This window comes from Etheostoma cragini, chromosome 20, assembly GCF_013103735.1.
Source record: "Etheostoma cragini isolate CJK2018 chromosome 20, CSU_Ecrag_1.0, whole genome shotgun sequence".
Taxonomy (NCBI): Eukaryota; Metazoa; Chordata; class Actinopteri; order Perciformes; family Percidae; genus Etheostoma; species Etheostoma cragini.
This window is the reverse complement of record NC_048426.1, coordinates 17458424-17478385: the sequence shown is the minus strand read 5'-3', so window position 1 is coordinate 17478385 and position 19962 is coordinate 17458424. Positions and strand designations below refer to the sequence as shown.

Sequence of the window (19962 nt, the reverse complement as noted above, 5' to 3'; positions counted from 1 at the left end):
TCTCATAGGTTACATATCTGTGCAAACAGAAAAGGGGGCTGGGGGGGATGCAACTGTAAACTATGTGTACCGACCGGTATGTACTGCATTTGGGTGTGCAGGGTGGAGGTTTAACGGATGGTCTGTGGAACATCACCACTCTCTCTAAACTTGCATAAAAAATGGGCATCAGAATTACCTGTGCAGCCTCTAACTCCTCTGCTAGATATGCAGTTCCCCCTTGCTATCAAACCACCAATTTGTGCCGTCACTCTCCACTAACATCTGCAAGTAATTGCAGCTTGATGGAAAGCACTTGACTGACCCTGGATCCCCCTCCTTGACTCTTCCTTTCATACCTCTCCATCTTCTGTCTCCTTTACCTCCCCTTCACTCTCTTGGCTCAGTCCCCACCCAAAAATGCTCATTTAATTCACATTCAGAACCTCTACCTAACCTGTAAAGTTATCTTTTTCTTCTTCAGATCCAGCAGTGGGAGCAGAACCTGGAGAGGTTTAACATGGATCTGTTTAGGATGCGCTGCTACCTGGCCAGTCTACAGGGTGGAGAGCTACCCAACCCAAAGAGTCTGCTGGCTATCGCCAGCCGTCCCACCAAAAGCACCCTGGGGCGTCTGGGAATCTTCTCTGTCTCCTCCTTCCATAGTCTGGTGAGGAAGCCTAGGACAGGCCTTGAGAAAGGGCAGATGACAGATTTATAAATAAATGCACAATTCAGAATCAAAGGACCAACAGTGTTTCTTGTTTGGATGTTTTTTTTATTTTTTTAAACATTCCTTTTTGTATATGATACAGTTTGAATTTACTTGATGTGGAACAATAACCTTGAACATCTTTTTTTAATCATTTGAAACTAAAAGAAGCATCCAGCAAAAACTCCCTTTCTGCATTACTGAAGGGAAAATAACTAATTAAGATGGTCTGATTAGATGTTTTTTGCTGAGCTAATGATTCCAGTTCTGATAGTGTGTGTTTCTGTGTATGTGTGTCTGTTAAGATCTGTTCCAGAGATGAGGCCACACTCAGAAGGCGCTCATTGTCCCTAAATCACAGACAGCGCAAGAGAGGCCTTTTCTCCTCGCTTAAAGGTCTCAACAATCTTACGAAGAGGGGCCGAGACAAGAGGCCCTCTGCATCGCAGGTACTACTGGGGGAAAAACAACAACACACACACACACACACACACACACACACACACACACACGCAAACAAACACACACTGTGATGTAATAATATATTACATACGATTTACTTAATGTCAGTATTTTCATTTTCTTGTCAGTGTTGAGCCTGCATTTAGACTTTGAAGTGACACTTGATAATCCCAGAACAATGAAACTCTTCATGTCATCTGGATTAGCAGATTTGTAATGCAGGATCACCCACTTAATGTATTCAGTAGGGGAAACACCTGAAGGCAAAATATGAGCATGCAGAATTTGTATGCACACACACACAGTGTTAGGGTATACTGCATGCAGTCTCTTGAGAGGTACTGCCAAGAAAAACTGTCTTGATACTTACACCCTCAGTACACATTGTGCATATTTGTTAATGAGCCAACCAAAAAGCATGTTGCCTTATTGCTTACTCGCATGCACAATGCTTGCGTTGACTTGAAAGAAAGCAAGAGATTGATACAGTCATGGAGCGCTTACAGCACAGATATTTTTTCCTCTAAGGGGATTTTATTAATAATAAGCACCTAAGCTCACATCACCCCTTAGTGCACACCTCCCATCAACATAAACACAAAGGGGGGTTCCTTACCCAGGTTCATAAGTGGGTAGGGGGGGTCTAAATCCTCTTAGGTCAGTAATTAGACTCATGCAAGCTGTTTTTTTTTCTTTCTTATTGATACAGAAATCCACCACTCTGTACCCTAAAGAAAAGGCTTTGGAGAATTCTCCCCTTTTGGTGGTCTATTTTAGACAGTCTGTCTTTGTATTTATTTGTGCTGTAAAGTCAATATGGAGTCTTAATGTTGTAGAGCTAGCACAGCTGAGAGCCAATCGTGTTCTCCAGTAGGTGAGCCCTGACACCTGACTGCTTACAAAATGTTCCCTGTTCTCTGTCGCTTGCTTTTATCTAATCTGCTCAGTGATATTTATGTTCATGCATTTGCGCTTGCTGTCAGCGACTAGGTATGAGTGTGTGTTATTATTTTTCCGGGGAACTACAGCCGGCCGGCCTAATGAGGCCCAGGTACATTTCGCAGTGCAGAAGGCCAAGGTGGCGCTGCAGCACACACATGAATTATTGAAAGCCATATGTGGTAGATGGCATTCGCCACTCTTTTCTCCGCCCCGCAGACACCAGCAGATGGTTGGTGTAAAGACGCTAAATATTAAACAGCCTCCCTTTATTATTTCCCAAGGTCCACCTTCTCTTACAAGCTTGTTTTAGTGCTTTTCTGGGGTTTTTTTTTCATTACTTAGAGGCTAATCAGGAACAGAAAATGGCTGGTGAGTGCTTCAAGGGATTTTCACTGTGCTGAGTTTTCCTGGACATCTGCTGTTTTTGTTTTTTTCCTCTTTTTTTTTTTAATCGGAAAGATCATTGGTAGTGTTAGTCTTCTGTTGTTCTCTGTGATTTGTTGGAAATTCAGTCATGGCCATTTTAAATGACATCATCAGCTCCTTGGCTGTTCTCTGTACTGTCGCGACAAACGTTTGATGGAGAAGAATTTGGCCAAACATTCCTCTGTGCACTTAATCTGTTACCTTCTCAGGTTCTCAGACTTTCTCAGAGATTTTCAATATATCTTCTTTCAATGCCTTCCTCCCTTTTGCTCTCCATTTATCCCCCTTCCTCAAACACCCTATCTTTTTTCTACCACTATCCTACTTATTTATGTCTCTCAAACTAGAGTGTTATCTCACTCTCTCAAACATTTTGTCCCACCATTTGTCTTTCCTTTTTCCCCTTCAACCTTGTCCTCTCGCTCAAACCTCAGAGCATAAACATTAAACCGTTAACCAGTGATCCTTCTCTCACAGTTTCCATACTGACTCATCTGTGTTGACTAAGTCTGAATCGCATTTACTACTGTGATGCTGCGCTCGACAATCTTGCCCCAAAGTCCTCCTCCCCTCCAACTTTTTCCCTCTCATTTTTTCATCTCTCATCCGTCGTAGGAGAGTTATGTATCCAGTAAGGAGCTGGCCGGCAGTCGGCTGTGGGAAGTAGGCCAGAAAGGTCTGAGGATTTGTGGGAGAGTTGGTAAAGCTTTCTAAAATTAGTCAGTTTACGGCGAAGCAGCACTGTTTACAGTCACTTTATAAATGTACTGGAGGGAGAGTTGCTGTACTCTGCCGCTCACATGTCAGTTGAGGGTTCTTACTACCATAACAGGAGCTAGCGAGTTTTTTCTCTGTTGTAAAGAAATCTTCTTGGGATTTTTTTTGGAGAAAAGTAATCCTGATCCTTAGAAAACGGGATAGCGCCTGCAAGTCTCTTCCAGCAGTGTCACACTACCGGAAATTCAGCTTCAACTTAATTTCACGGCAAAATACAAGCATATTTGATCTTTTACCAGGCCAGTTACCTGCTGTTACCAGCTATGACATCATGCCTCTCCTGCCCAGTGACAAATTATCTCAGCAGAACCTTTTTTTTTGTGATCAAATACTTTTATTATTCAATTAACAAACGACAAACTAACACATAAGAGGACATATCTCAGCAAAACCTGATAACTGCAGCCTGTTTAAGTGAGGACTGGCCATACACCCTCACATAACGGATTGCTTTGTGTCACTGCTGTATTAATAGAGTTGTCAAAGCCCTCTGAGGCTGCACTTCCACCACCAGGCTTAGCCTGACACAACACACCTTACAGTCACAAGCCAGGGAGTGGATCTAAAGAGGAGAGGTTGAGGAAGGTAGAATGGATCAAGAGTCGAGAGACTTCTACAGTTGGGGGTGGAGATGGAGAGGGTGAGCGCTAGTCCTCATCTTTAACCGGACTGTTTCCCCCTTTCATCTCTCTGCTGCACAGAAACCACTCAGTGTCCGTACACACCCCCTGCACTCACACACGCAAAATATTTCCTGCCATTGCACCTTCAAAGGCTACAGACCCAGTTTGGAAGCAGTATCAAAGCAGAGCACTTGCCACACATTGTTTTTAATTAACTACATAATGGCATTGTGTGTGTCTGATATTGTGTTGCTGAAGTGGCCGGGCACTTAATTGCTTATGAGTCAATCTGTGTGGTGCCCCTCTGTCTGTATTTCTAACTGTCTCTTGCTTTCAGGTCTTTGAGAGCGACGCTGGAGGTCAAACATACGCCTACCCTTCTAGGAGCACTGAGGTGAGTCATAGCGTTCAGTAACTTTGTTCTACATGGTTTGTGGGTCTTTGATGTATCTTTCAAAAATTCCACTGCCATCTGTCATATCCATCCTGCAGTACCGTTATATGAGCTGAATTATCAGTTTCAGCGTGAAGTAACCGTGGCTGAAACATGTCTGCTGTTACTTTGACCTCTGCTGTCTTCCAGGACTTTGATAGTGGGTTTTGTCAAGATATGTTTACACATTGGGTGTGTGTGACGGGATCAGAAAGTGTGTGTTTCTGCATGTGTACATTACTCGTCCATGATCAAAGCTGAGATTCCTTTCATGTTGATCTGCGGCTGTCTGAAAGATCATTTGTATACCGTGTTGTACTCCGGCATGGAGAGACGTCCAATTCACGGCAGAATTGAGTTAATGGAGAGTGTTGACCAGAAACGATTGAAAGTGTGAGGGTATGGGTTTATGGTAAAAGTGTTGAATGATTGAAGAGTGTAAATTCTGGCCATCTGAGCAGCCAGACGTTGGAACTGCAGAATTTGGTAACATGCCTAGATCAAGGAAGTGTGAAATGTTGCTGTAAGCCTCAGCTCCAATCCTTACCGTGTGCAAGCTTCCATCTCTCTTGGTCGGGGTTTTCTATGATGGACAAAATTTTAGAAATAAGACTTAAGTTGCAATAAATGAGAATGATCCTTTCAACAAATATTTGATATTTTGGGAAATGTTAATTGGCTTTCTTTCTGAGAGTTGGTTGTGAACATCAATATCTATCTGAATATGAAATCGCAGCCGGTACGCTTAGCTTATCATATTGACTAGAATCGGGTGGAGACCACTAGCCTTGCTGTGTCAAAAGGTAACAAAGTCTGCTACCAGCACCTCCCAGGCTTACTAATTAGAATGTTACATATTGTTTGTTTATCCATACAAAAACGTAAGTGTAAAAAGAACAATCTGCCATTTTGCCGGGGTTTTGTGCCAGACTATTTCTCGGCTAGCACTGCTTGACATTAACTTTTTGAGGCACTTGTCCTTTGGACAATTACATTTACATTCCACTTATCCATGCAAAAAAAGTCACTTGTCCGGGTAAAGATTTATCATTTTATAATTTATTTTGTGCAGAATTCTAACAAACTGTTAAGCTGGTTTGAAAGAGTCTAATTTACCAAGGGTTCATTTAAAGGTTGTAGCTGCTTTACAGTCATTAGCTAATAATAGATTAATATTAGCTGATATTTAACTACGTAGCTACATTTAACCGATACAAATGCTGCTAATGCTTGCTAGGTGCACAGAACATTACTCTGTCTTCATAACGCACCCAGTCGTATTCCTCTCTCAGGCTGTTCACAAATTTTCTGCAGAAACATAATTCTCCACTTCAGTCTCCACCACCGTTATTCTGAAGCAGGTAAAAATGTATGTTTAAACTGTCCCAGACAAGCCTTAATGTCAATGTGGGCACAGTGAGACCAAGACTTCGACTCGAGCCCCACTAGCTGTTTTGTATGCTAAGCTTAGCTAAGCTAACCACCTGCTGGTCAAAGCTTCCTATTTAACCAACAGACATGAGGGTAGTATCAGTCTCACTTTACTCTGGGCAACACAGCAGATACATTTATTTCTTAAAATATTGAATGATTGAAGAATGATGTTGGCTGATGCCGACAAGGCTCTGTATTTCTAAAGCGTTGTTTGAGCAAGTAACTAAAAACCTCATAACTTCAAATGTTGCTTCTTTACAGGTAGTCAAACATAATGTTTTATAAATGTAATTTGCTGTTTTTCCTGTCAAATAAAATCGTATCAAAGCCTTCACGGAGAAACGGATAATGTCTTACGCTGACAGATGAGAATAATTGACGCTTTAAGAAAGAGGAGGTTGGGTATTATAAGGATCACTGTTCCACAGGATGCTATGATTCATAGTGTGAGTCTGTGGTGAATGTGGCGACTGTTACAACTGCCCCTATTAAGGACCTAGAAATGGACTGGGAACAGGAAGTGGTTTGAGGAAACAATAATGGCCTTCATTGAGTCAATGCTTGAATGTTTCTGCAGCAACCCTTTCCTTGGTTGAGTCAGTGTTACGGTCTTTCCTAGATTTGGATGTGGAAACAGCTTGCACGAGAATACATTAGATTCAGTTGGGATTTAGAGCCTTCAGAGTAGGACGCAGGGAAAACGATAGAGCGAGAGATGATAGAACGGCTGTATTGATTTTTGTCTTATACAGGTCTTCATCCCTGTCTTGATGACTTTGCACCTGTTGTCTAAATCCCTTGAATGCTACTAATAAGCATTCATCCTACACTAATCCTTTAAAGTGAAGTCAATTGAAGGGTACGCTTTTATGTGCTTTTGTGTGATGTGCTACTTTGTTGCTGCATGGCTTGCTCCTCTCACATAGCGTGTGACCGTCCGGGAGAGTTTTTGCATGTAGTTGCTGTCCTTTCTACACAGTTTTACCTAACCAACTATTTAAACAGGCTGAGGGTGTTCTTTCACTGTTTAGCTTCAGGACTGTGACTGTTGCATAATACCAGAGATATGAACATCTTAAATGAAACTTGTCACTAACACTGTCTCCATAGCGTGGAGTCGGGGGACGAAATGACATTAATGCTGGTATTCTGTTACTAAAACTCTTCTTCTAACTCAATATTGCGTTCTGATACTAACTTTGACTACCTACAAAAAAAAAACCCTCCTTTAACGTGTGTGTGTGTGTGTGTGTTTCACCGTCGTGTGTGTGTGTGTGTGTGTGTGTGTGTGTGTGCCACCGTGGTGACCAAAAGGAACCTGGGGTGGAGCTTTGAGGAAATATAGAGTAATACGCGTTTAATAGATTTAATACAGGGAAATTGAAAATTTCTTCAACTGTTTCTTCTTCATGGTCACTCTATCTATTCCAGGCAGTGCTGTAATATTTCTGTCATCCAGTTGCTAAGTGGAACAGAAAGGGTGTATTTGTGCAGCGGCCACTAAACTGTCCACTTTCCATCTTTTAGAAGCTGCAGGGTGGAGGACGGCTTGCTTGAAAATATTTTCCACACTTGTGAGGAAAGACTGAAGTCTTGAATTATTTGGCTAAATGCAAACATAAATACAGTACACACACTCACCACACAGAGCACTTGTTGAAGTTCAGCGTGTGCCCGGACCATACTCTTGGCAGTCACTTTATGGAACTTTGAACAGTCAACTGTCAGCCTTTTACAGCCATCTCTGACCATGAATGAGTGTACGGTTTTGTCAGCTGCTGGTCAGGTCAGCGTAGGCAACCAAATCTTAGTTTTCCAGTCAACCCATGTTGCTGGGACACAAACAGGGCAGTTATGCAAACAGTTGCCATGATGGCTTGTTTTTTCATCCTTAGTTTGTAAGCATGACCTCACATTCCGAATACACAGGCAGAGGTGGGTGTTGAAGTGGCACATTCTGTTCCTCTATCCCAACAGGTTAGGGAAACATTTTGGTAATAACATTGGTGTCCTTTATTTTGACACTGATTCCTGAAGTAGACTAGTCAAGGGGACACTTAGATGACAAATTAGGCTAATGTTTTGTCTGTGTGCCTGTGTTTATCTGAGCTAAACTGGGAACTGTGTGCATAGGCCTGTCGTGATAGTCAATAAGTCAATTAATCGCACAATAGTAAAATAAAATAAAATGAGCTTGATCATTTTTCGGGCTGTGGTGGTTTCCATTTGCATGGTTGTTTGTTTGTTTTCCTTCACGCTCTCCCTACCAAAGACACTGAATGACCACTCTCGGTTCCTTAGCGTAACGAGGAGTGAGCCCTCTTGTCGGTTGCATATGTCTTGAGAGAGAGATTTCTCCATTTCATTTCAAACCACACACTTGACAACCTGCCGGTGGAGACTTTGCCATAAACGCCACTGGCTGCTGTGGACTTGTCAGTTTTGCAAGCGCTCTCAGGAAAGTGGCTGCAAGTGTCTGACAATGCACAGAACATTAACTGGTACAAGCCTACAACTTTCAGTGTGTCAGAGGCCCCCGGATGGTGAGCTGAGACTCCATTGTGAGTGCGTGCGTGCGTGCCCGTGTGTGTGGGACTCAAATCTCCGACCTGAAGAAAGTAGCTGTGCCTTTGCCAAAATTAAAGCTGAAAACAGAACTATTTTGGTACAAACATTCACTCGCCATTTGGCACTTGATTTCCAGTGTTAAATATTGTCTAGAAATAATAGTTTATTGATCTTTGAAAAGGTGTACCTTCCTTATTGTGCCATTATCATTATATTAGATAAAAATTGTCTCAGAACGACAATATTATCGTTATTATTATTGCAATAATTTCCGGGACAATTTATTGGACAGCAAAATTTGCTATGGTGACAGGCCCATGTGTGTGGAGCTAAATGATGCTCTGAATCAGAGGTCTTAGCTTGTCACTTTCAGGCTTTCTGTCTGGCAGGGAAAAAAGGGCTTTTCCTCTTGAGATGATGCATCAACTGGAAAGCTCATGCACATAAGACAGAAGCCACCCACACACACATACACACACACACACACGAGACAGACAGCCACACACCCCTCCATTTTTATGATCCCATAATGCCTTTAAAACATCACTGTACACCAGACCTATTCACTGAAGCAATTATCCCGCTTGGTCCCATGTCTCAGTTTAACCGAGAATTTGTATCCTCTTTGTCAGAAGTGCTGAATGGGCGGCTTCTTTAACTCATGATTTTCAGTACATTTGATTGGATTGAGCCTTTCCTCAAAATCTGGGGCCCTGATAATTGTGGTGTTAGGCTGCACTGTGGTGTCTCCCACAGCCCCCTCAACGCAGCATTGGCGCTTCTCCCTCCCGAGACACAGAGTCGCAACCAAAACCCCCAAATGGCTGTCTGTGCAGACGAGCGGTGGGCTAACTCCCCCTTTGTCTGAATACCCAGCTCAAACCCCACTGTTAATGCCGCCACCAAGAAATAGTTTCCTTCAAATGGCTAATCTGAGGTTTGACTGATTTAAGATAAATTGTCCCGATACATCACCTAAGTTAAAATGACCGCTGTGGCTTTTCAAACCAAATATTGTAAATTCGCATATATCATCTGGGCGTCTAGACCTGCTAGTTGACCCTTGCCAATCCGCTTGTGTACACGGCCATTACGATGACTATTATGTGGAGCAACTGCCTTCCATGTTGTCAAATGAATATCTGAAAGGCTAATTGTATGACATCTTTGCTCCGCTGCTTGATCCACAGCCAAGCATTTAGACTAATGGAACTGTATTGATTTATGTGCTGTTTCTCTAAATCCTGCTACCTCCCTCTCTACCTCCCTCCTTCTTTCCCTTTTCTGTTCACTCTCTTCTTGATCTGATGCTGCTCACCCCGTTTCTTTAATCTTTCTTTTACCCTTCCTTTTTACCCTCTCCCACAGAAGCTGGAAATGCTAACCAGCATCTACTCCATGTCGCCCCCTGATGGCGGTGTGTGGGACAGCGTGGAGGTTCAATATATGGCTCCTGATGAGCTCCTCCGTAATGTGGTGAGGAGGACAAACATGCAAAAGCATACATAGATACACAGTGCTCTTCATTGACTGCTCCTTGTTGTCTAACGGTGTATTGATATCACCCTGTAGGTCAATGATCAGTTGGAGGTTGTCCCATTTAGTGTGTTTACTCTCCACATGAGCAAGCCGAGCGGCACCGGAGACTTTGGTGAGTCGGGCACTTATGTGGACGGGTCTAGTTGTCTGTGATTTTATGTCCACCTCATGCTCCTTTATGTAACTCTTTGTCAATCTTAACTTTTGCTTGTCTCCATCTTTGTTCCTCCTACCAGGTTTTGCAGTAACAGGACACATTGACAGCCAGAAAAACAGCAGGATTTATGTCAGCGAAGTGCTTCCTGATGACCTTGCATTCAACAAAGGTGCCTGCTTGATTAAGAATGACACATATAATCCATAAAATAATGGCATTAGATGTCTGATCTCTGTGGCTTTTAGCACCTCCTTTTCGGAAACATTCATACTAGTCTGTGTACCCAGGCCTGCGTCCAGGAGATGAGGTCCTGGGGCTGAACGGCCGGTGTGTGTCAGGCCTGGACCTAGCGCTAATCCAGACTCTGTTTGCTGAACAAACCCTGCACCTGACCCTGAGGCGGGATGGACCCCTGCCGCTAACCTCCAACAACTGCCATCCTCTCGCGCACAACCAGCAGGTTCCCAGCAAGCACCATCGAGCCAAGTCCTCCTCAGGTGCCTAAATCCATGTGGCATTAAACCACATACAAATCCTTGAACCAGCTAAACACTTGTATATGTAGTCATTAGCGGGGCTGTATTTGTACTGATGGGCTATAGATTTTTACTTAATGGAAACACTTAACAGGAAGATTGAAAGTGAAGTTGATAGTGATACCCTTTAGTTTCAGTTTGTTAGACAGATGGTGAGAGAAAGAGACACATAAAGAAAGAGAGGAATTGCTTCACACACCCTTTTGAGTAACACTTTCTCAGTTTTGTGTACCAACAGTATGAAGGCACTGGGTTCACAGTTTTCTCTGAAGGCAAGCTGTGGCATTCTTCCTGCAAACCGCTTGAATCTGCCACTGCTCAAAGTTGAAGCCCAGTTAACCCATCCAGTTCCGTGTTGTTGCACATATTGCATCTTTTTGTTGTGTAATTTGTTTGTGAAGTAGTTATATCCAGGTAGGCTTGTCTTTGTGGTGTCCTTTGATCTGTACTTGACCACAGTTGCTCAACGCAGTTTCTTTTTTCTCACTGTCTTTGCTGAGAAAGTAGATAGTTTTGTCACCTACACAACAAAACGGCTATCACACTTCCGCTCCCGTTAACATCTCGGTCTGATCTCTACTTCCTCATAAGAGACTTGTTCTTTTTCTTGACTATCAAAAGAAGAAAAGCAGTTGAAAAAGCTCCAGATGAAGTTTCACAGCTTTGTGGATCCTGGGGGAGAGGAAAACCCAGAAGGGGCTTTTGACCGCAGAGGGCTCATTATTTCTGTGGATGTATAGTATCCTGTCGCCATGGTTTAGTCTCACTTGAGATGTGAGGTGTCAGAACTGAGCAGTGAGGTCATCCATGTCGCCACACAGCTGATACCCAACTGGGTAGAAATATATTTTTTTTGTTCAAGCCTCAAGGTAAGCGAAATCCAAAACCGAAGAAAATTTTAATCGCATGTCTGTGGCATCAAGTTTAAGATTTCATACTGTTCTTCAGTTGGTTCAATTAATCTGGTCTCAGGTCAGACAAGATTATAACCTCCATTTTAAACTACAGTAATGAATATTTGTCTTGGTGTTGTCCAAGACACTTGAGTACATACTAATGATAATTGGTCTGGAATGGTCAGTGGGCCAGTTATAAAAAGATCAGAGAGGGACCTGTTTCATTTTTTTAATAACCATTTAGAGTTCTCTATGGTTATTTTTTTTTTTTTATGAGAGAGTCACAGTGTAAATTGAATAAAAACTAAGACTATGATTTTTAGACCGGAACACAGGATTTTTGCAGTTATGATATGCACTTTACCTCACTGGATGACCTTTTAACAAGTTGTGTGTGTACTGGTGCTATAATACTTATATTTTCCTTTAAAATGTGTAGACCGTTCAATGCCTTTTTTAATGCCTTTTTTTCACTGTTTTGCATTTTTTGCGTGTCAGTTTCATGGAGCGTCAACAATGATTGTAAATCATTAGTTTCCTCCACTACAGCCGTAATTGAAACCAGAGGGATTAGGAAGTTGAAGGCCTCATTACAGAGAGTAGTGTGATCAAAGTGGCTGCAGTTTTCTTCTCTGTCTCTAGAGGGCGTATGATCCCAGGCAGGCTGATAAGGAGGGCGGGGAGGTAAAAATGGAGAATGGGGGATAAACACTTATCCTACCCAAATTATCTTTTGATGGCATTCCTTAAAGGAAACTGTCTGTCAAATGGACTAATTCTACCTCATGCAAATGTACAATACAAGAGAACCAAATTCCACAACTAGATTTCTTTTGTAATTCTGCTTTATCAGACAGTTTGGTTGACGAGGATTGGCATCTCAAAAAGGAGACGTTCAGCGTCACGGGAGGTCCAGAAGTTTTCTTTTGTTTCCTGCTGTCACATTGGCCCGCCTCCCGGGCTACAATCAGAAAGAAAAGTCTTTTCATGTGCCAACTGCTGGAGAGTTTGCCATCGGGACCTTGAATTTAAGGAAAAGTAGCCAAAATCTGGAAATCTTTTTCAAATCACCCCGTTAATCAATGTTTTGATGTCAGGACAATTTATATGCATTTCATTAGGGAAACTTTATCTAGTCAAACAAGGAAAGAGATTACAGAGTCTTTAATTAGGATTGCCAAGTTTTTTAATCTTGGGATGACTGAATGCCAATGTCTTTTTTTAGACAGAAGAGATGGCAGGTGCCCGTGATGGTTTTAGACTGTAAGTAGCCAGCATTGTTTTTGTATTGTGGTCAGTAGAAGCTTTTAGCAAAAAACACTGTAGTGCAGGTGCAGTGAAGGGTGTTCTGGGTACAAAACACTATCTCACATACACACACACACACACACACACACACACAAAGATGCAGATGCAGATGCTAAACCTAATGTTAAAAATGTCCTCCCTCTCTCTCCAGATGTGTTCTCTGCAGCTGACGGTGTAGGACTGGAGAACGGTCACTCCCACTGTGCACACAGGCCTGTTCAGCACAGCAAGGTAGGAAGGGCTTGAATGTGTCTGTGTGCTAGAAAGAAAGTATTTCTCAAAGACATCCTCGTACCTCTCTTCTCTCCTGCCAGGTTGGTTTGTGTTAATGAATGTGTACACATTGTGGAGTGTGTTTGTGCCCACTCACAGTGGCAGCTGTGGGGTTGTCAGAAACCAGAGTGGCACCAATTCTTAGCATTACCATAATTAGAATACTCCATCATAGCCATCGGTATCAATACAGCTTATTACTGTCTTGCAAACAGGATGCAGACTGAGAGAAGGGGCGTTGTCACACTCCCTCTGACTCCTACACACACACACACACACACACACACACACACACACACACACACACACACGTACACACCATTGAATGCCTGCGAGCGAAACCAAATCTCTCTGAAGAAACAGTTGTCTAATACGGTTCTGGATTACCTTCACTCAAACATACACATCTATAATTATATTAAGAGCTACTGCAGTTTATTCAATAAATAAATGTAAGACAGACAAACATCTTCTTGCTTGTGACATATTCCTGGTGCTTGTCTCTGCCTTCAGAGTCCTGGCTTTGGTCTTAAACCCAAAACAGGTGCAATCAATACAACTTTTGATTCTTTGTTATATTGGTTTCAGAGAATCCATCTCCTCTATAAATATGCCAGATGCTTGTCCCTGATGATTTATGGCAGATTACATGCCTATTTCTGTCCTGTCTGTTGAATATCCGCTCAGGTTTTTGATATGTAAACCAACTTTATTGAAGTACTTAAACTGAGCATGAGCCTGTCCCATTGGGAATTACGCCTCTGCACTGTGGTAATGTAAATACAAGAGGGGGTGTGTATGCCTGTGTTTATCAAGATCAGTAATGAGTGTGTGTGTGTGTGAGTGTGGTCATCACAAAGAGCCGCGTGTAAATGATGTAGACGTGGCTGGTAGTCTGAGAAGTGTGTGTGTGTGTGTGTGTGTGTGTGTGTGTGTGTGTGTGTGTGTGTGTGTGTGTGTGTGTGTGTGTGTGTGTGTGTGTGTGTGTGTGTGTGTGTGTGTGTGTGTGTGTGTTCATGCATATTCACCTTCTCTTGCATCATTCAGCTAATATTTTGTGTCCTTTTGTAAACAATCTGAGTGCATGTTTGGCACTCTATTTTTGGCACCAACCTGCTTGTTATGTAATGTGGTCTAAATGAAAAATAGAACAGACAGTTGTGATGTTTATTTCATCAATGATTCATTGATAGGAAATCCAGGCCAAATATCCAGAATACTAATTGCAGAGCTTCGTTCTAATTGCCTCTGTCAGAAGAGACTATGCAGCATTTGACCCTAGGTCAGCCAAGAGGTGGATCAAAGGACACATGCCCTCGTCTCCTTACTCCTCTCTATTCTGGCTCTAGTTGTTTCTTTTTGTGTGCCCGGCAACACTAGTCAGTCCCACACTGAGCTGGGATCTGCACTGCACCACTGCTGCTGCCGCTGCTCAGTTCCCTGCCGTTTGTTACTAAGGAATGAAGTGTGTGTGTGTGTGTGTGTGTGTGTGTGTGTGTGTGTGTGTGTGTGTGTGTGTGTGTGTGTGTGTGTGTGTGTGTGTGTGTGTGTGTGTGTGTGTGTGTGTGTGTGTGTGTGTGTGTGTGTGTGTGTGTGTGTGTGTGTGTGTGTGTGTGTGTGTGTGTGAGAGAAAAGGAGGGAGGTTTATGAATGTGTGTTCTTCTGTCACTGCATACGTGCACATTGAGGCACAAGAGGATAAAAAATTCCCTGCTTCCATCAGGAAGAGTCAGCCACTGTGAAGGCAAAACACACACACACACAAAAGAGGTTGAGATATTATAGCTGGTAAATCAGATTTTTGCTGTCACGAAGAGCAGAATTTAATCACCGCACGGCCATGAGTTTGTTCTCTGGGGCGAGGAGAAAGAAGCAGAGTCACCGTGTAGAAAATCAGACATGTATCGGCATAGAGGTGCGCACATGCGTGTAGGCGGTGCTCTCAAAGTCAATAGTGATTGATGGAAGGGAAGAACTAATTTCAAGCCTCTTGTCACACCCTGTAATCGTCCGGCTCACTAGACTGACTATCTTTGATTAATTGGTTCGTTGCATTCCAATTTACGCTTATTACACAAGAGTGATCTGTGTGTGTTTTGTGTGTGTTTTTGTGTAGAAGTGCTTACTCGGCACAATCAATTTTGTTTACTGTCGAGATACTTATTGTGATTCCTGTGCGTTACTTAATGATAAGTTTGGCTATGGAGCCCCATAGCAATTGGTTTAGCGCAGCGTTGTGGTAACATTATGAGCTTAACCAATCAATTGCAAAGACGTCAACTGAATTGGTCCCGGAAAACTCCCGCGACGCCGCTCAAATTAAATTGATTTGACATGCATTGCGCTGGTGTGGTGAAGTAAAGCAGTCATAAGGATGCGTACAGGCAAAATGAGAATAGCTGCATCCATTTTGCTATGCATCACCTAATCTCCAATAGTTGAGCAACTGAACGACTTTTATAGAGGCTTGTTGGGGATTTGTTTGCTGAAATGTCAGCAACACACACACATACATAATCTGGCATGGTCTGGTTTCACCATATGGGCCCAGTCCTCTGTAGAGAACTCACACCATGTGGATCCATGCACACAAAACATACCAGGATGTCTTATAGGACCATATCATTAAAATGATTAGTCGATTGATGAAAAGAAATTGGTTATTGAATAATTGTTTTGTCAAAAAATATGAATATAAATGGGAATATTTGCTGTTGTTCTTAGCCTGCTATGAAAATGATCAATTCAAATGACCTTTTTGGTTTTGGACAGTTTAAATAAATACGTATTTGGGAACTGTAATGGGCTTTTTTCAAATTTCTTTGGTTTATTTTATAGACCACACAATAACTTCAATAATCAACAAAATTATTTAGGTTAACCAATGATGAAAATAATCATAAGTTGCAGCCTTACTTTGGTGTATCCAGTTAAAATATATATATTTTACATAAAGCTAACATTATTTGTCAATAGGTTTGGTGATTGACAGAAACTCTCTTGTGTTTTTGTAATATATTGGAGGACTCTTTTTGAAAATCATAATTCTGTTGGTGCAGGTTACTTTTATGTCAAATTACATTATGTAGAAAAATGTGAAGTTATTTTATCCTATAAATAGCATTAATAATTTTTACTTTGTAAATGTGATGTATTGTATTAAACCAAAGGTTAGACAGCGGACAGACCTATTAAGCCTCTTTGCTTTTGTCCAGACTAAATGTTTCAGTAAGAGCATTTAAATGGACTTATGAAGAGAGCTATGACTGGACAAGCCGTTTTCTGTCTGTAAGAGAGATTTGGCTACATTTACTTGATTCAAGTAGTGGTTATTACACGTCTTTAAATAGACAAAGGCATTAGTAGATTGCAACCTGTGTGCTGTTTCTATTACCTCTTCCTATTTTCCTCTGGTCTCTTCTTTTTTGCTTGTCTTAGTGGGCAATAGCAGTCTGAGAGGTGTTTTAAAACTTTTTTGTACATGTGTGACTAACAGAAAGTTGAATTATTCAATTTTTATTCCCCTCTCTTATCATGGCTCTTAGACTTCAAAAGGATATGGTAGATGCCTACGGATATTAGTTTTGTATTATCTTCTTCTAACATGATCCCCTCTTCCTTAGCGCTACAACCAAACCCTTCTCAAATTTAAGAGAATCTACGTTACCCAACTGGGGTGCATGTCTGTCTGTGGAATAGGTTTTTGAAGGGTTTAGATTAGAGGGTGTGTGTGTGTGTGTGTGTGTGTGTGTGTGTGTGTGTGTGTGTGTGTGTGTGTGTTATGACTAAACCCTTCAGTTGCCATCTGGCCGTGAGCAGGCTAATAATCTGGGTTTACAGCTGTCAGTGCAGTAAATGGTAGCCTGCTCTCGTCAGTCCACTCCACTGTACGCTGGAAAAACAGAGCTGGCATAAAAACTAAAAACGAAGGAGTGATGGAGGGACCCATAGGGACCCAGACCAAGATCTGGCTGGAATGACTACACCGGGAATGCCTGGCAAAGCCGTGGCATTAGCCATACCAATTATAGCCCCAACGGTGAACGATGAAGATCCTCGGCCGTGTCTCTACCTCAACACCTTAATCAAGCTCTTTATGGAGGACCAGTCACCTGCCCACACCCTGTGCTCCATCCTGACCATGTGCTGGTTCCGGCTGTCCAGCCACGAGGCTGAGGAGAAGGACCTGTTCCTAGGCTCTGTGCTGCTTAGTTTGGGACGCTTCCTCAAAGACAAGCTGGCCCGCTCGGCTCAGGACGTGGCTACCTGCCTGTCCTGCCAAAGAGAAGTCAAAGGGGACAGACAGCCGGTAACTATAGAGATGATATGCTCCATGCTTGTGGGAGGTTTTTACCGAAGCAGCTGGTATTGTGAGTCATTACACTTCAGTTGCAAACTTTCACTCCCACAACCTTCTGTTTGTATTTGGTAAAAATATCTCCATGGATATGAATCTGGAGTAGTTTTACAGCCAGAAAATTCCTTACTCTTTAATCTGCCTTTCATTAGCATTTTAGCCTTAATTTTATTTGCTACATTTTAAGCCCAGCTAGAGGCGTGGATGGCTCTGGGGATGGCATTGTTGATCGGTCTACTTCGGTTTGGACTGAAATATCTCAAAAACTATTGGATGAATTGTCATGAAGCTTGGTACTTGACATACACACGGTGCCCAGAGAATGAATCCTTATCACTGTGACGTTCTGACTGAATTTGCCTTAAGTGCCTTCAGCAGGTCTCAATATTAATTTGTCCAATACTTTGGTTAATGCAAATACCTGCAAAAAACCCTAACCCTTATATTGTAATATAATACTTGTATAATAACATTATACTATTATTCAAGCATCATTTTCGCTATGCTCCATAATTAAAATAATAACTAAAATAATTATAATTTACTCCGGCATACTTTGCACTCTTCATTGTACTATTGTCTAAACCTGTCTATATTGTTTCTGTTTATAGTGTGTGTATATTGTTTGTTTGTTTTGAATGAGTACATGTACATGAGTTGCATTGGGAGCAATATGATCCAAAGCAATGTCATATGTGTCCTCATACCTGACAAATCTAGCTGATTCTGAGTCCCATCAGCCTCAGCTGTACTTTGTGTTTAGTGCCAAAATAGAATGCAAAAAAACAAAAATATGATTGTGAATATGGTAAACATTGCCTGCTAAAAAGCAGCATGTTGGCATTGGACGTCAGCCTTTAGTTAGTGTGTCATTTACAGCGTTGTTGGTGTGGCTTCAGCCTCTTGTTTTCTACCTGTTTGTCCCAACATGCCCTCTCTACTCAGCCCCATCCTGGTAATCTTTAACTCCACTGTTCACTTTTAAGATTTAAAGTGTAGGCAGATGGGAGTAAGGCAAAAGGTTGCCGTGTTAATTTCTCTACTACCTTTATTGCTACACTTGATGTAATCTCAGCAGCATGGGCTGTATTAGAGCTCATTGTATTGGTCTGACTAGCAGTTTTTATGGGCATGTATTCACTCTTAACGGTCACCTTGTGTGCCTAGTGGGTCTCTTATCTGTTAGTATTATACGTTTTTCTAAGTTGTCTGGTGTGGATAATTCAGGGTCCAGGTTGAGCTTTCAGAAAAAGGGAATGGGGGCAGAGCAGGGATTGTCATTAGTTATTACGCAGACTTGTTTGCCATCAAGCCATGTTTAATGTTGGAACATGAATTTTCACTTAACCTTTTCATTTAGTTTTAGGCACCTTGATGGAGTGAGAATAGCGTATAGTGCTAGCATTAGTTTGCCTTTGTACTGCCAGTCATGCAGCGGAGTGGATCTGAATAGCCTAGGGGACTCCGTAGAATGGGTGCTTTAATCTGAAGCTGACTTCATTATTAAAGCACACTTTTCTCCCAAAGTCCTCTGAGACTTTGCGGCATAATATTTGTTTTGGGAAGAATAATAAAAGGCGTAAATGGTCTGGAGTGGAGCACAACGGGACCAGCCCTTCCTCTCATCTTCCTCTCCCCTCTACACTACTCCGTTTGCTTGATTTATGAGCATGCATCTTCTTTTATTGAATTGAACTCTGAAAGGAGGATGGCATGATGGCACTATTGCCCACTAACGTGGCAAATGAATCGCAGCCCCCCCCCCCCCCCCCCCCCCCCCCCCCCCCCTCTTTCTCTCTCTCTCTCTCTCTCTCTCATATAGTGTCATGACAAGGCTGTTGTCTATGAGGGATGGGCAAGGCTAGGGACACACCTGTATTTATACCCTCTTCTTTATCCTCTCCCTCCCCACGCCTATTTTGGCTGTGATGGGGCTTCTCTGCTGGTAAAGTGCAAGACTTCTCCTTTGATATGAGCAGCGTTTCATCTGCAATGCAGACTGAGCTTTGGACATAATGGCTCCATTGGAGCATTAGAGGGAGATGGAGACAGTGTTTCATGTTTATCTTGCAATATCCCAGTTTGACAGAGTTGTGCTGTGTGTTTTTTGGTGTGTGTTTACACGCAACACTTGGACATAACAAGTATTGGAATATGACACTAATGAGACTAAATAATATTCAGTGCCAGCGAGGTGGCTAAAATCTTGCATGGTTAAGTGTGTGAGATTACAGCCAACAGCGATGATCATGAGCATGGAGGCCTCAGTATGCTTCAAACAAGAAGTGCTTGTCGGGTTGTCTGACAGCGTCTGGAACGCCCATCATGCCCACTTTACATAACTGTGTGTGGTTGTGTTGGAACTGGAACTTTTCTTTAGTTGATTCTTTGCATTTTCATTTTTCATGTGAACAATCAAGGGCAAAACCTCAGACGACTTTTTGAGAAGAGCACATTTGTACAATTCATCACGTCAAGGCAGGATGAATGACACATTTATCATTCTTATTGGTAGATGAGGATTTGTGAACTAATATATT

General features: G+C 42.2%; 1 protein-coding gene across 5 annotated transcripts in view; it reads left to right on the top strand.

Moving 5' to 3' along the window:
* Positions 1 to 19962, top strand: part of tiam2a (TIAM Rac1 associated GEF 2a) — a 69832-nt gene that overhangs the window by 33106 nt on the left and 16764 nt on the right. For 4 of the 5 annotated variants that reach the window (XM_034858104.1, XM_034858105.1, XM_034858108.1 and 1 more), the window contains 8 exons: positions 464 to 649; positions 997 to 1140; positions 4259 to 4315; positions 9725 to 9832; positions 9929 to 10007; positions 10132 to 10221; positions 10340 to 10549; positions 12944 to 13023. In XM_034858104.1, coding sequence (XP_034713995.1) covers positions 464 to 649; positions 997 to 1140; positions 4259 to 4315; positions 9725 to 9832; positions 9929 to 10007; positions 10132 to 10221; positions 10340 to 10549; positions 12944 to 13023 — 954 coding nt within the window. The remainder of the gene's footprint in view (positions 1 to 463; positions 650 to 996; positions 1141 to 4258; positions 4316 to 9724; positions 9833 to 9928; positions 10008 to 10131; positions 10222 to 10339; positions 10550 to 12943; positions 13024 to 19962) is intronic. The other variant, XM_034858106.1, reaches the window with a different exon arrangement.